At 39.1% G+C, this 17,143-nt stretch overlaps 1 protein-coding gene across 3 annotated transcripts in view; it reads left to right on the top strand.

Annotated features, from left to right (window-relative positions):
- abr (ABR activator of RhoGEF and GTPase) overlaps nt 1-17,143 on the top strand; it is an 82,692-nt gene that overhangs the window by 26,289 nt on the left and 39,260 nt on the right. For all 3 annotated transcript variants that reach the window (XM_088440734.1, XM_088440735.1, XM_088440736.1), the window contains exons 2-13: nt 1,809-1,990; nt 6,168-6,266; nt 6,680-6,865; nt 8,736-8,843; nt 9,583-9,643; nt 11,892-11,944; nt 12,443-12,583; nt 13,049-13,170; nt 13,345-13,513; nt 14,396-14,515; nt 14,632-14,707; nt 14,801-14,905. In XM_088440734.1, coding sequence (XP_088296860.1) covers nt 1,809-1,990; nt 6,168-6,266; nt 6,680-6,865; nt 8,736-8,843; nt 9,583-9,643; nt 11,892-11,944; nt 12,443-12,583; nt 13,049-13,170; nt 13,345-13,513; nt 14,396-14,515; nt 14,632-14,707; nt 14,801-14,905 — 1,422 coding nt within the window. The remainder of the gene's footprint in view (nt 1-1,808; nt 1,991-6,167; nt 6,267-6,679; nt 6,866-8,735; nt 8,844-9,582; nt 9,644-11,891; nt 11,945-12,442; nt 12,584-13,048; nt 13,171-13,344; nt 13,514-14,395; nt 14,516-14,631; nt 14,708-14,800; nt 14,906-17,143) is intronic.

Here is a 17,143-nt window from a genome sequence, read left to right as displayed (position 1 = left end):
GTGTGTGTATGTGTCCGTCCTTGGATTTTGCTCCTCAGTGGGGAACAAATCCTAGGTTTTATAGTCTTTGTGGGGACCGTTTTGATGGACCCCACAAGTTCAGACATTTGAGGGTCAAGATTTTCCTCGTACATATATGTTTAAATTGGATTTTAGTTTGCGGTTAGGCTGAGAGGTAGTTAGGGAATCTCTTGTGATGATGGTTAGGTTTAGGGTTAGTGGATAGGAAATGCAGTGCAACGCAGTGTGGAAAATGTAAAATTACGATGAATGGGTTCAATGAATGTGCATTAAATATTCACTGGGTTCAATGCCTCCAACAAACATTGCAAAAATTGCAATTGTATTTGCCTGTCTCCACTTTGAATGATTGAAAGCACACTTAGTTGAGCAGAATGGGACCACCTTCGGAGATTCGATGACAAAGATGGGTTTGATTGACATCCAATAGAAAGTTATTGTGTAGATGGTTGGCAGGCATCAAGTGGGAAGTGTTTGTCACATGTCAAAGTCCTTGCCGAAAGAATACATCTGGTTATTGAGAGTGACAGCTGGATGAAGCTTTGTCCATCAGAAAAGTTTAAGTTCACACAAAATGGGAGGTGACATTGGGTGTGAGGATGTCATAGAAGCTTCACTTCTCTTGGACGTCTTCATGTTAGGTTTGTTTGTTTGTTTGAAGATTTTAATGATACAAGGGCCACTCGAAAATTCTTTAGGGGTTTATTTACTGTATTGCACTTGAGTATGGCTAGTGGCCCGTATCGTGACACTGGGTTGTGATGTGTTCCCGTCTGCTGGACACTCTTGGTGCTCTGATGTGTGACACACTGTCGCCCCAATGGTATCGGAGGAGCTCAATCACAGTTTTCAGGGGCCACCGGCCTTCTCAGCCGGCAGTGTGAAAAGGGCAAGGGTGTTTCCTCATTGGATCCAAATCAGCTTGAGTCTGTCTGGTCAGCAATTTAGTGAACTGAAATGAACTCAGACTCTGTTAAAAAAAGACAATCTAAGATGTTTTGTTTAGGCATTCTCAACTTGATTGATTGTCCATATTGTCCATTAATTCACTTAATTTTCTTAAATCTTAGAAACGCAACATACAATGGCATTTTGGAGCAACACAAACTATGAAAAGAAACCCTTTTTGGCTTTTAAGCGTAAGTCTTCCTTTCTAAACATGGAAAAAATGTGTTTTGTGTTTTTCCTCCAGAAATAGATGTTTGCATGTGGCATGTCATGTCTGCCTTAGATAATGAAATTAAAGAGAAAAAAAAAAAAAAAAAACAGTAGCCAGCATACACGTTGCACCCATAAATCAAAGTTGGAACCAGTGTATCCTCCTGGTAATAAAAAATGGATTTGGATAAATGGTTCATACATGTGCACTTAGTGCAAATTAGTATTAAGTGTAATTTTGCAACAATGTGTTTGTCTTTGTTGTGTGACTATTTCAAGCTGCTGCACAGATATCAGAGATCATTTTTGCTCTTGACATGCACCCTGCATACTGTACTGCACTTCTCAGGGCTACGTATTTTCAGATTGACGCACTAATAAGCAAGCATATCACGCCAAACTCGCCATTTTCCAAGTGCTTATTTTTCATCTGTATTATTTACATCTATACTGCATAAATTTTTTTTCTAAAAACAGCCAATATTGACATAAAATTACATTCATAAATTGTGTGACTGTTTTTCTGCCACCAAATTGACTATTCATTTTTTTCCCCCTAATTTATTTGCCAAATTTTTCTTTCCTTTCCCGGGAAACGCCAACTCTGGGTTTCTTTCTCCCTGTGACAGATTTTAACTACAACACAGATGGCTATGAAGGCGATGGCACAGAGGATGGCAAGTCTCAAGATGGCTCGGAGACACTGCCCTATATAGATGAATCCCCCACCATGTCTCCCCAGCTGTGCACACCGCAAGGACCAGACGGAGTAATGGTCTCCCCCACACCGCCGGAGGGTCTTCTTCCTGGGGTAAGAGAGCATACTTACTTGACATGTCGTCACTCAATAAAACATTGAAAGTGGGTTGGAAATTGTCACACATCACAATTTTATTTGAATGCACTTAAGGCCGTTGGTTGCCATTATGCTTTATTTGTTATTGTCATTACAAGTGTCACATTGGATTTATTCACTCCAGTGTCTTGTCTCTTGTGGGCTGTCAATCGTTTCTTCCTCAAGCGAAGCGCCGGATCCTGACCTTCTGTAATTGTTAGCAATTAGCCACATTAGTTGGAATGCCTGCAGCACATTGCAGGTGGCTCTTTCAGATCAGCTGGAAATTACCAGTCATCCAAACGGGGATTGAGGCCACAAGCACCAATTTGCCATTTGGAGTGTGAGGCCGTTCATATTTGGTACTGAACTTCCAGTTAACTGACCTAGACATTTTGTTGGGTTTGTGTTTGTGTGTTTGTGTGTGTGTGTTTTGCACCATAACTATTAAGGCACTCTTTTCCAGCCATTTTAAAACATTTGAAATTTTTCAAGATGCTCAAAATAGTGTTCAGTGATTATATTTACACCATATCTAGCAAAAGAACCTTCCTTATCGCCAGTGTGAAATGTGTGTTTTGGCTCAAAAGTGGGGAAACACTGCTTCACTATTGTTTTTAATGGTGTAACCATTAATAACTTAAAGTAATACATTACAATTCATTTCATACCAGCCATTTTTAGACCCTCCTTTAGCCAAACACTCAAAGATTTTAGAAAAATAATATATAAATACCTAAGATTGAATGTCTGTACTTAAAAAAAATCATGCATTTGAGATATTATAGTTATTATAGAATGAGTTATTATAGATTTTCCATGGCATATTTTAGTGTGTGCCTATTGTGCTGCTATAATTAGCTTGTCTGTTGTGACTCATATCAGTAGGTCAGCTGTTTGCAGGTCACTGTCTGGAAGCTCAGCAGGAGTCGTGGTGACCCTGCACTTGACTGTCTCTTGCTCAAAGCATGATCAGTTTTGTATTCGCTGTATTTGAAATAATTGTGAACTCCTCATATTAATTTTTCTGCAAACACCTTAACAAAATAACCCATGATTAAGCCAATATAATTTTTTTTTGTCTTATCGTGTTGCTCATCCTCCTCCACATTATGTCTATGCTCTAAAGTTTTAAATTGATGCTCCTTCTTGAAAAAAAGTGATCTTTGCTCAAATGTACTGCAGTTAAAGTTAAACACAATGAGGTTTTTTTTAACATGTGCCTCCATCTAGTGGCGTGCCATGGTAAAAGCTGGCCAGAAGTGCAATTGCTTCAAATAAACCCATTAGCATTATACTTACATAATCTATTCCATGAAGATAACTACTTGAAATACAATTTCTTTGGTTAGTTCTATCTGCTTCATACCCCCCCCCCCCCCCCCCCACACACACACACACACACGCACACACACACACACACACATTCATCTATGCAGTCATGTCAGAAAATTGAGAACAAATTACCCTTTGCAATGCTGGCCTGGCTCCAAACACCATAGTAAAACAAAGCAAAGCTTTTTTTTTTTTCCTCCCCAGCCTAAGCATGTTTTTAAGTCCTTAGTTCACCTTTTAAATGGTCAAGTTTTGTACTTGTGGCTGCGTGGAATTGTTAGTTTTTGCTCCAGTGTGTGTGACCTGTAATTGGAATTAGCTACTTTAGTCTGCCCCAAAGCTCAACATCTGAGGCTCTAAGCAGATCAATAGAAAGACAACCAAATAAAGTATAGTAACAGGCAACAATGCAGAGGCAAGTGAAACTGCGGTTGCAATGATGAGGAAGTGGCTTTTGTTTTGCCTAAAGAGAATGAAGAAACAAGACTTGCTCCCTGATTGAAGCAGTTCAAATGAAACCACCTCCGCTGCCTTCTGGGAAGTGAAGGAATAAGATCCAGTTGTGAGGGAAGGGCTGGACATGGGAGGGAGGGAGGGAGGGAGGGAGAGCAGTCCTCATCGACCATAGTGGAACAGTGGCACCACACACCAGGAAGCCCCAGCAGAGGAAGGGGGTGGGGTTGAGTAGGCGGGGTCATTTGTCTTTCACTCTCGCCGTCCAAACGACTTGCTGGGAGTGAAAACACTGATGTGTCCGGACAGGCCCCGTTGAAAGCAAACACAGGGCAGAAAGGCAGAAAAGCAGAATAGCGTAGGAGCAGAGAAAGAAACATGGAGGAGGAAGAGGAGGAGGTCCTGTGCTATCTGGACAGGGTACTGGAGGAGGAGGTGTTTGAATATGGAGATGGGGAACTGGAGCCCATCACTCCGATACACAGGCAGTTCAAGGTGAGACAGCTGGCTGCAGGGAAACACACACGCATGCTTCCCATCCTGGCTATACATACTGTAGTGACGGCGAGCCATTTATTTTGTTTTGCCGACACGGCATGCGTGTGACGTCTCAGTGTGGCCTGATGAGGGAGAGCACATGTCTCCTCCCTGCTGCTTTTTTTAAGAGGCAGATGTGAAAAAGCCTCACCGTAAATGGCCTATAGAGGAGCAGGTTGGAAAATGTACTCATGTATTTCTCTACTTTGCCTTCTTACCACACAGTGGCTCTCTCTGTATGGCTGAGGGAAAATATTCCCTCTGTTGGGCCGGGGGAAAAAAGTACTTCCTGTCTTTTCTCATCCTGCTGCCACATGCTTGTCACCAAAAGAGTGAAGTTTACACGTCACCAACATATCTAGACATCCTTTAAGGTGTCTCGCAGAAGCACGTGGACGATTATTCTGTGACTTTAGTTTTTGTTTTTTTTTCTCGTCCTATTAATGGTTTCATTTCAGCAAGTATTTTTTGATCTTTGACAGCACCTCACATTCAGAGTAGTTTGTGGGATCAGCGCTACAGATGAGGTTTAAGTCTGGTCATGAACTCATTCACTGCCAGCACACCCTTTAATTGCTGGATCAATGAGTGGGGAAAATCATCGCATTTCACGGTAATGAGGGACATAAATGAGAAAGAAAACATGTAAAATAAAGCCCAAAAAATAGTTGTTTTTTTTTTTTTTAATCAAACAAAACCTAAATGTTTGTTGCTTTCCCTTTTTTTAATGTGTTTTTCTTGAACAAGATTCCAGATGATTATTAGTCCATGATAAAACACGATATGACCACAAAGAAAAGAAAAAAATTCCAAGCTTTGAAAAATTAAACAGAATTACGTACAAGGAAGGGTTGCTTTTAGGAAAAAATTGCATCTTGCTGGGAGCCCTCGATGAAAGTAGAGCCAGCAGAATCAACCGAGTAATCAACAGCTAATTGGTTATTAAATTAACCTACAACTATTTTAATTATGAATAAATGTTTAGAGCTTTTTTTTGATAGCTTAACATTTTTGTGATAGCTTAATATTAAACCAACGGTGTGACATTTAAGATATTTCACCAATTTAATTTACAAACATTTGCATATGTGTCTGCTTATGACAAACATCAAGTTATTTGTTGTAAGGATGGTGCTGGATAAAATAACATTGCTTACCCCTTTTATGATCGCGACTACACTGATATCATTGATGGAACTATGTTTATGATTAACCTCTCACTCTGCACAATTTTTTGCTCTTTGTCCTCCATTGAGTAGATATGCGACACTTAAGAGTGAGTTTGCTTTATTGCATTTATCCGCAGACATGGCAAGCAGTCTTTTGCTGTTATGGGGAAAGTGTGCTTGAAACATTTCAAATCCTCTGAATTTCAAATGGAAAAGAATACAAATGCAAGAGGAAACATTTGCAAAAAAAACCAAAACAAAACAAAACATTTTGGTAACTATTACAGTGGAATTGAATGGTGGCTAAAATGTGGCTAAAAAGTCTAATGTATTTTTCCATATTAACTAATTCAATGAAAAAACATGTTTGTGTATATATATATATATATATATATATATATATATATATATATTTTTTTTTTTTTTTTTTTTTTTTCAAAAGTCCATTCAATATTTTTTTTCAAACATATTTTGTGTAAAGATGGTCCAAAAATAACTGATATGAAATTACTTAATTCATTACTAATGTAATTAGTTACTTAAATACTTTACTAAAGTACCTTGTATTGAATGCCTGGACTCTTAAAAAAAATATAGTAAGATGTCTTTGGGATTGAATGACTCAATGTAACATTACTATATGGGTTTGTGTCCTACAGGGAGACATTGAGAAGGGACTAGAGATGAAGAAACTGGTGCTCTCTGGGTTCTTAGCCAGTGAGGAGATCTACATTAACCAATTGGAGGCCTTGCTACTGGTAAAAAAAAAACGAAACACACACACATGCTACACACACTAAGTTGTTCCGCACCTTTGTTTATTTTCAAAACATTTCAGTTCCACGTCACATCTCCTTTTTTGCTAATTCTTGAGCCTTCAGCCTGCTTCTTTGTTTATGTTATTTGTATCCAGCCCAGGCCAAAATGATTCTTTCTTTAAATTCTGAGTCACATGTATACAATACTCATTTGCCAAAAGAGTTTGTGTTTCATATTTCCGTCATGAGAGAACGTCTAAAAGTAGAGTGTGATCACACTTGCTTTATTGTTCATGCATCTCTAAATACTGTCAAAGCTGTGGCATGAAGAAAAATCACTCTTAGCTCAGCGTTATCTGACACCAGAGATGAGTGACTTGTGTTGACTGGATCTGTGTGTTGTCCGTGTGCAGCCAATGCGTCCCCTGAAAGCCACAGCCACCACGTCTCAGCCCGTCCTGACTATCCAGCAGGTCGAGACCATCTTCTACAAAATCCAGGACATCTTCGAGATCCACAAGGAATTTTACGACGCGCTTTTGCCCAACATCAGACAGTGGGATGAAAAGGTCACTGTAGGCCATCTGTTCCAGAAACTGGTGAGTGCCATAATAGTCGACTCGAGGGACTTGGATTGTGGTCATGTGAATAAGGGGCAAGTGGTTTGTTGAGAATCACCTTCAGCTGTCATCTCTCCAATGTTTTGTGGGCATCTTGATGTTTTGTGCGGGTAATTACAATCAGCGTCAATATTTTATTCAAGCATAACATTGATTTTAGATGGCATAAGGTATACAAATATATATGTATTTTAGGAATATTTTTCCAGCAATCCTTTTAACAATATTAAATTGCTATGCAAGAAATTCCCTATAGCACAGACCATTTAAGACAGAATATTAAAATTGAATATCAAGCACTTGGATACAAATTTCAAAATGTGTTCTTACTAGGTAAAAAATAATTATAAGCAGAAGACCAAGTTACACATTTCCACTCATTTATGATAGCTTGACATTTACATTTTTGATAATCCATCTTTTTTTTTTTTTTTTTAATTTAAACTTTGCTTAGCAGCGCAATACTTTCTACTAGCCCTTTGCATACATTTTGATATGTGAGGTGAATTTGTCAGCTGAAAAAGCGCATCTGAATCCACATGGCTTGTTAAACAGTAATACGTAAAAATGGCGTCCGAATGTCAGCATCAAAGTGTAATTTATGTCTCTTACATCAGCCTTTATGTAGCACTCATTCCAGCCCTTCATGCAGGATAAACTACAAACTTAGAGACAATATAATATACAAAAATGAGTTTATTTTATTGGTTGTTTACAGGAAAGAGTGGAGCTTTTATGCATGTCATAAGTGATACTAGTACTGTAGTAGGTATTGTAATCATTTTGCATCACCACCCCCCACGCTGTTAACTCTTGGAGCTTCGCCACCAAGTGGCACCCATTAGTGTTGTCTTCAGTTCCCATCTGTGCTGCGTGCATGGACATACAGTATCATGTGGCGGCATGGAGCATTTAGTCGGTGGCAGAGCCACAGTGCAGATGGCCGCGTCATTAATTGGCCTATTCCTCACTTCTGCTTGTCAGGAGCATGGCCTCAGAGCACATGGGGCAACATTAGTGAAAACAGTCCCACTCGTTTAGAAAAAAAGAAAAAGACGGCCATTGCGCCAATTTTCTCCCCACAAGAAAAGAGGAATGTCAGCTGCAGCCTCGGATTTAATGAACGCCTCTCAAACTTATGAAATCGTTGGCAGAATAAAGGCAAGGATGATTTAACACAGACACTCATCAATGATTTAACACTTCCACGTTGAGATCTGCAATCCATGCAAGAGCTCACTCTTAACTCCATAGCCGTCTATTTTCCATGTTGCAAGTGGTTCCGAAAATGGGATGGATTGACAATCTTTGGGGAAGAGGAAGGAAAGGACATGAAAGTAAGAGAGACATTGACTCTATTCATTCGGATCCAAATTCCTGACTCAAAAGGGCATGCTGTCTTCCTCACAAGCCTTTAGCATGATGCATATTCATTTAGCGCCAGTCTCGAGCTTGTGTTGCAATGCACAAGTAGAAGGGCTGAAAAGGAAAAGGGATGAAAATATCAAGGAAGGGGAATGAGCAGAGGCATGACGAGAAACTGATTAACCCGTGTAAACACTCCCCTAACGGTTAATGTGATTTCCAAAATGAAGCTTTGATATTTATTATTTGCTTATCAACCACACCAATGTTTAAAGTAATATAATTGGATGAAAAAAGTCGCCAAACATTAAGGTTTATTTGTTGTAAGCGTGTGGCTGTGCGTGCATTTAAACAGTTTCTAGCATATTTTGACACCACGAAGTAACTCTATGATGTCATATTCCAGCTGTAGCTGTTCCTATTTGAACAATCGAAACCCAACGGCCCATTCACCTAGTGCCTTATTGTCTTTGATTTGCCCCAGGCCAGCCAGCTAGGAGTGTACAAAGCCTTTGTGGACAATTACAAGGTGGCACTGGAGACGGCAGAGAAATGCAGCCAGGCCAACAGCCAGTTCCAGAAAATATCGGAGGTATGTTATTCTTATGACCAGCTTGGATTATTAACACTGAGTGCTATTGGCATGAAAGAAAAGATCTGACAGAATACTCACAGTAGAATATGGGAGATAATCATACATGAATTTATAAGCAAACTAAGTTCAGAATAGGGCTGACCATTGAACTGAAATAATTTGATTAACATTTTAAAAACTGAAGATGTGATAATTTCTTCAATTTTTGTGCAAGTGCCAGGCTGCAGGGTGGTTTACAAGACAAGATTATTAGAGTTCCTAACTACCTTTTTGAAGCATTTCAGCTTATGTACAAGCTACTGTTTTTTTGTACAAGCTTTGGATAAGTTTGTTGAAATGGATTTAAAATCAGTATACATTATTGTTTGAATATTTTCCCCAGAACGTATTGTTTTAAAAAAAAAAAATCAAACAAATAAATGTTCGCTGGATATATTAAAATGGCTTAAAATGTAAATTGTACAAAATAACAGAAGAAAATCAAGTTCCTTTTTTTCCCTTTGGCCATATCACCCAGTTCAGACTTTTTTTTTTTTTTAACTCAGGAAGCAGTATCTGAAGGTGAGCTTCTTTTTAACACATTCACTGCCAGCCCAGTTAAAAACAGACGTCTGTAGCCGCCAATAGCAGTGAATGTGTTAAAATGATTCATCATGTGAAAACATTCTCACTATTGTTTCATCATTGGTATTAATTGGATGGATTCAAATAAGAGGACACTCCTTCTTTCTTCTAGAATCTCAAGGTAAAAGGTCCTAAAGAGTCAAAAGATTGCACCTCAACAGTCACAATGGAAGGTAAGCGTCTGCCTGTTTGTCTGCCGATGTGCATGAAAGCTTTTGGGCTGATTTGCCGCTTTAAGACTTCAGTCCTGCCCCTTCCTAATTGTGTATGCAGCGGGGGCTTGGGGAAGTGCACACACATACACACACTCACGCTCGCCGACTGTCTGGAAAAGTAGGCAGGAGGATGTATTGAGGGAAGGAGACGATGGAGGTGCTTCTGGTCCTCAGACTGTGTTGTAACTGCACATACGGTAAAGACTGTTAATTATTATGTTGGGTGTTGTTCGTTTTCAATTTTGCTTGCAGTAATGTTTTTGAGAGAGTGTATTGGTTTGGGTCTGCCTTTAAGTTTGGATGGCTAATGACAAACAGATATCGATCACCTCTTCTGTCATTGGATGCTCTATAGAACGATGCGGATTATGTACTGTACATATTTTGGCATTTTACTTAGCTTGGGCATTTCCATCAGCCATGAAGTGGTGCATTTAGGTAAGCTATAGAGTACTATGTCAAAATGGTCTTTGCATACTTGTTTTTTATCCCCCCAAAGCATGCCTTTTGCACTTTGCAATAATTGAACATGACTTTCTTTTTTTAGATTGGAAATGGGTCAAAATATGTGATATTGATTATTTAGACAAAAGTAGTGCTTTTGGGCAATCTTGGGGCAATAATTTTTTTTTGGGGGGGGGGGCATATATTTTTGACTAGGTTTCGTGACAGGGTTGGGCACATGGCCATCATCCTTCAATTGAGGCAACCTAAAACTAAGGTCTCGTAAGCATCCCTGCTCTTGAGATGATTACAAATGTTCACTCAGTCATTGCACAGACCTTTTGAAGGAGACTGCCTGACAACTGGCCTAATGGGGGTACATCTTCAAAGATTCTCAGCAAGGCATTTGAAAAAAATATCCCTCCACCCATGTAGTGGAGCTTGAGTATGTGTTAGCATAAATGTGACAGTATATGTGAAGTACATCTTAGCATGCATTAGCATGTACATTTTAATATGGTTGAAGTTCCGATCAGGGCCCGAGTAGGTCTTAACACTTTTATGTGTCGGAGTTGAAGCAGAATCTCTTTCTCTAGCTGAGCTGCTTAAAGAGTGATGATTAGTGGTTTTGATAGGTGTAATGTTCAAGGGGAACTGCTGCTGTGTTTTACCTCACCGTGGGAGCAGGACCTTTCCTACATACTGAATCCTAATATCTTCTCTGTTGCACCTGGTTAGCATCCCGGTGTTTAAAAAGATGACTGAAGTCTCCAATTTATCTGCTTGATTGACAAGTTGGAGCTTCATTTTGTGAACGTCCTTTTGGGTTGATTTGCTTTAACTCTTCTTTTTCAGTGAAATAACTGATTACACCTTTGAAACGCCGCATATGCCATTCTTTCTGTATTCAAAACCATGCCACTAGTGCATAGGCACATGCACAATGACACTAATGAGATAATACAAGGGCTACAAAAGAAATAAAATCAGGCTGTAGAGAGAGTGTTATAATTCGCACTGATTAAGAATGAAATGCACTTTGGTGAAACATTAGCAGTTTTTCAAAATAGAGATTGCAAGCTTTTGACACTCACAGTCAAGTTGTACTTACAAACTAATATAAAAAGAGTATTACATCTTGTGTGTTTAATATATCCACATAACTTATCCTTTCAGCCTGCTTGCATAGTGCTGATGCTAAATCGCCTGTGTTGCCATGCTATCACCCTAAGAACAACAATTTAAGCACAAATTGTGATGCAATTGTAGATTGACAATCCAACAGTACCCACAGTCACATATTCTTTATCCTCTGTGAAGAACAACTAATGTTATTGCTGTGCTGTTCAGTTTAGGAGTTGAGGGGATTTTCCTTGTGTAGTATCCTAACAGATTGTCCAGGCTTGTCTAATTTTGTGCCTGGTGAGTTTGCTAGTTTGCCGCTCATCTTCCCTCTTGTGTTTTTCTGTGGGAGTTTCTCACCTTGAGCTGTGAGCTGATCTTCACACTGCCTTAACAGCATACCTGATTCTGCATCAGGCAGCCAAGTTTGTGCTTGTGTGAGTGCTCGTATGTATGGGTGTGTGTACTGCATTTTGCATTTGCTCACCCCTGCAATGTGTTGATCCTGTCATAAATCTCTTCTATTGCTTTTTCCCCCCAAAGGTAATGGGTCAATTGCATGTCTTGTTAAAGGACCCAAAAGCCTGACCTTAGTTGTTGATTAGTTGAATATGACCTATGGCTTCTTCTCTCCATACAGCTCTTCTTTATAAACCCATTGACCGCGTGACAAGAAGCACCCTCGTTCTTCATGTGAGTACACACAATGTGCACCATGTTCACGTTGTAGAGCCAAGTGTTTAAATCTAAAGTATCCAGTTTTATTTTAAAATACACTTTTCCCCACAAAGGTACACACACATTTCATAATAATAACATCCAAAACACTTTTTTACATTTACAGTACAAAGAGCAATTGGCCAAATTCAGACTATTTTGAGTAAAAACTGCCCACTGCCCATTTCCTCAGATGTCATTGTTTTGTCATTCAAACAAACTAGGAGACACACTAGCTGCATCCAATTTGAAATGAGACGGCTGATCAGTATTCTGTGAGCCTCTTCTGTCACCCTTATGTACTGATGAAATCAGCTTTAACAACAGCAAGGGAATCACTTTTCCCGAAATTACTATTTGATTAGAACTGCTGCGTTTGTGTTCTCAAGGTGAAACAAACTAAAGGTTAAAACAGCCAAAGTGGTCTTTATTGATATAGTCATGAAGTCTTTTTTTAACTTTTGGTGTATATAGGACTTGCTGAAACACACGCCAAAGGACCATCCAGACTTCCCACTCCTGCAGGATGCTCTGCGGATATCGCAGAATTTCCTCTCCTCCATCAATGAGGAGATTGACCCTCGCAGGACTGCTGTCACCACGCCCAAAGGAGAGGTGATTTTTCCCCGTCATGTTTTTCTCAATGAGGTTGCAACTAGAGAATTGCAACCAGAGATGTCACTATTATTTTTTTTTTCTAAATCAATTATCCAGTTGAGCATTCCACGGAATCAAGTAATTCCTCCTCCCATATTCCCATTTTTTTTAAACTCTACAACGGTTTAACGTGAGTTGTGTTGAAGTGGATATAACAGTGGATATAAAAATTTGCCTTTGCTGACCTGTTAGCATTAGCACGTTAGCGATTACATTTAAGGTCAGTGTTTGGGTTAACCAACAACCCAACAAACACAATTTAGTTCACACATGTTATATGTACATAAAACAGTTTCCTTAAGTCATTTTCAGACGATGCTTCTACAATATCTCACAAGGAAACAAGGGTGGGGCTGTCTGTTAGCTGCAAGTAGTATGAGGTGAACAACTTTCTGTTCTTCTTCGTCTTGACAATTTGCTCAGGCTCGTCAGCTGGTGAAAGACGGCTTCCTCGTGGAGGTTTCGGAAAGCTCCAGGAAGCTACGTCATGTCTTCCTCTTTACCGACCTGCTGCTCTGTGCCAAAATGAAGAAGACCTCTGTCGGGTGAGCTTCAAAAAAAAAAAAAAAAAGTTTCACATTATGAAAGTGTATTTGGTACAGGTACAACTAAGTATTTCCATTTTTATTGGATTCGTCATATTACTTTTAGGGGCAAGGAAACATTTTTACACATCATGTTTGAGCTTCCTCACCCTCATTTTGTCTGTCCCTTTACAGTCGCCACCAGCAATACGAGTGCAAGTGGTACATTCCTCTTGCAGACTTAACTTTCCAGACACTGGATGAGTCCGACTCTTGCCATAGCATCCAAGTCCTCCCTGAACACGAGATTGAAGAGATGAAAATCAAGATCTCACTCTTGAAGAGTGAGATACAAAAAGAAAAGGTAAGCTTTTTATCACAGTTATTTGGAGTCCAGTGTAATGCCAGCAATAAAATGTGAAGATATTCTCTGTCAGATTCAGCTACAGTCTTGGGCAACCTTTACTTTCTTGTGGTTTGATTGTAATGACATGTAAAAACTGTGCTTTCCATTGGTGCTGTCATGAGAATTAAAAAAAAAAGAATCTATAATTAATGGATCAAACTGTGTTGATTTATTGCATCTAAAGACATAATTTATGAAAGAACAAATCTGAAACTGTGGACCTTGAGCATTGGTATCAATTATATCAAATAAATCCATATTTACAGTTTCCAAGTCAATTCAACTTTTGGTTCGTGTCAGGTCAAAGGAGCAAGCACGAGAATCATATCAGTAGGAAAGACAGATTTCAGACCTCCAGTAATGGCCTGTTGAAGTGGAGCAGTTCCTGTTATCCAGCTTGCATGGTGCTAAAGTCTCCCACTCAAGGCACATGGAGCCAGCCAGCGGAGCGATACATCTGATATTAACACTAAGTGACTCACAACTTCCTGGGGGAGGATGTGTGGATTCATGTCGAGAATAATAACATAATTAACAGTTAAATTTCAGACTTTCCCAAGAGTTCCTGCAAAATAGGAAAAAGCCACTTAAGGTCGATAACAGCTTTGATGTTTTTCTTTGGAAATGGAGCTCTTCCTAAACATCGTGCGTCATAAAGAAGGCAGAATCAGTTTCTTTGGTAAAAGTTTTTAACAAAACAAAACGGTTTTTTTTTCCATTTCGGTTTTATCCAGCCTAATTTATAGTTCATTTTAATTGCCCCTCTGTATTTGTTTGTTTCAACATGCTTGACTATAATAAAAAGCTGTGTAAAAATCTATAAATTTGGCATGGTTTTAGAAAGCACCAAAGGGTCAGAACCGCGTAGAACGTCTAAGGAAGAAGATGAATGAACAAGAATCTTGGCTGTTGCTTCATTCCCCTACAATTCCCTTCCGCCTTCACAATAAACACGGCAAGGTAAATAAGGATTGCCAGCTCCGCCGCTATTATCAAATTCATGCAGTACTTCAGTGTAACCACTAGATGGTGACATACTTCAGGAAGTTGTTGATGCAAATGCTTCTTCCATGCAGAGCTACCTGTTCCTGCTGTCCTCTGACTATGAGAGGTCGGAATGGCGGGAAAACATTCAGAAGCTCCAGAAAAAAGGTGATATGAATTCAAATGTAAATGTTGATTGCCCAGGACAAGATAAGTAAATCTACATCCAACAACAACCGTGTATATTCTGTGTGTTTTCAGACCTTCAGGCGTGTGTTTTAAGTTCGGTAGAGTTGCAGGTTCTTACAAGCTCCTGTTTCAAACTCCGAACTGTCCACAACATTCCTGTCACCAGTAATAAAGATGGTAAGAGACTGACCACTTTGCTTTAAATTGAATATCCCCGAGAAAGTTATGTAAAGACATGTTGCAAAATATAGGTAACACACATCCAGCTAGCTGCTGGCAATCAAAATGTGTTGCACTGTGTCAGTGGCGACCGACACCGAGCTCTCAGTCTCCATGTTTGTTTTTGCTGCACATTCCCACATTGTCGTACTTTCAGGAGCCGCTCCTGACATTAGGGTCATCAGTTCGACCCTCTCTGACATCCCTCATTGCCACAAGTGGCTCTGCTTTCTCGGCGATAGACATACAATGTCAGCCGACAACGTAAACAACCCCGCCCCCACATAGAGTGCGAAGGCCTCTGCAAACTTGATCACCCTTTATGTTGAAAACCCCAAATGAAACCATCAAACATTTTTCTCTCCTTATTAGTATTACACAATATTGATCAAATTAATGATGAACATGTGTTCAAAGTTTATTCATGTGACATTAGCAAGCTGAGATCGGTCCTTCCCTAAGCAACTGTGATGCCATTTTTAGTCGACAGCAAGTGGCAAAATGGCCACCGCCTGAGCTGTATAAAAATCGTTAGCTTTTGCAGCTTTATATCACACAAAAAGTAGTCTTCAGAATGTCATGTTTAGACTAGCGGGGGCACATAGAACATATAAAATAACATTTGAGGTATTTACTTTTTCTCCTTTAAAAGTATATTTAAGTATTGATGTAAATTTCCCTCAATAATCCAGTAAGCCTGGAAAAAAAATCTACACTGCTTTGTAAAAGGCATTTCAACTAATTCCATCAAAATATCAAGTAATGAGAACAAACACACTTTAAGACAATGCAAAAATGGAATTTATTTTAACTACTTGATCATTTTAAGGTTTCTTGCAATATATTTTTTCCTACGCACATTTTTTCAGAGCTCAGATTATATTAAATGCAAATTTAAACTATAATCCGAAACACTAAAAAATTAATCTTCTCTCAAAAATAATTTAAACAGTTTTTTTTTCCAAACTTGCACCCTTGTATGACCATTTTTACTCTCTTCTGACTTTTTGTATAATCTACAAAATCTTTTCTGGTGCCTTTAAGCAGACCTCACTTGAGTTCTTCACATTTCCCGGTACAAACATGCAGTAGAAATAAATGAAAAACAAAACAAAAAGGACTCATTTGTATGACATTAGCAGGTCATATGTAGAAGTCACACATACACTTATGCTGGCAGAATTCTCCTTTTCCCAAAATCACCATTCAGGTTGGAATACGATTTTCAACACTTTAGATATTTGTAGATATATTTATAGTGTAAACACTTGTATTAGATATGAATCTTTTGTTATAAAAAAAATCACCCATATTTGTGAACTGAACAATTAAAAAAAAGAAAGAAAGAAATTCACCAAAGCTTGACTTAAAAAGTATTGGCGTGACGCCAGCGGGTAATGTCTACGAACAATATTGAGCATGAATATTGAACATGTTGCCATGTGGGAGGCAACCGGAGGATCTCCAGAAATCTCATGCATGTATGGCATTTCAAGCAAGTTCCTTCTGACTCTAAAGCAGATGTCCATTTTGACAAACTAATCATTTTAAAACCAACGTAAGAGACAAATACACATGCGCGCACAAAGACAGGGGCTGCACAGAACACAGTAGAGTCTCAAATTGAGACCATCTGGCAAAGGAATGTTCCCATAATTAACTGAATGGATAACATTGCAGTGACCCAAAACTGAAACTTTGACGTTGTGTCAGTACCTTCATCCTGCGACTGAAAATGCTAGTTGCTGGATTTGCATCTTAACTTGGGCCTTTTTGGACTTTGCGTATTTAAGTCTGCTAGCATGGTTTGTCAAAATGTGATCAGTAAGAACAGCAACTGTGTCAGGCTGTCAGCACAAAGCGTGCACATTTACAGTATGTAATTTATGCCTACCATGCCAGCAAGTGGTGCTAGCTAGCGAATACCGCTTGCTAGTGGCTAATTTATGCTAGACACGGCTATACAGCAATTGCCCTTTGCAATTGGCTTGTCATGTTTTTCCACTACCCTAATTCGGTATTAAGGGCAAGAAACTGAACTGAGGTACTTGAATTATTCAAGGGCACGTTCCACTTTTTCTTAAATAATGTGTTAAATTGAATGGCATGAGGTGGTTTTCAGAATATGTTGTCAGTGATGGCATGCTCAAAATCAACTTCCGTTCTTTCAAATATGTCGTATGCTTTTCTTCTCTG

The sequence above is a fragment of the Hippichthys cyanospilos genome, chromosome 18, assembly GCF_059441005.1.
Source record: "Hippichthys cyanospilos isolate Australia breed blue-spotted pipefish chromosome 18, RoL_Hcya_1.0, whole genome shotgun sequence".
Lineage (NCBI taxonomy): Eukaryota > Metazoa > Chordata > Actinopteri > Syngnathiformes > Syngnathidae > Hippichthys > Hippichthys cyanospilos.
The sequence above is the reverse complement of the archived record's forward strand: the minus strand, read 5'-3'. Positions and strand labels throughout refer to the sequence as shown.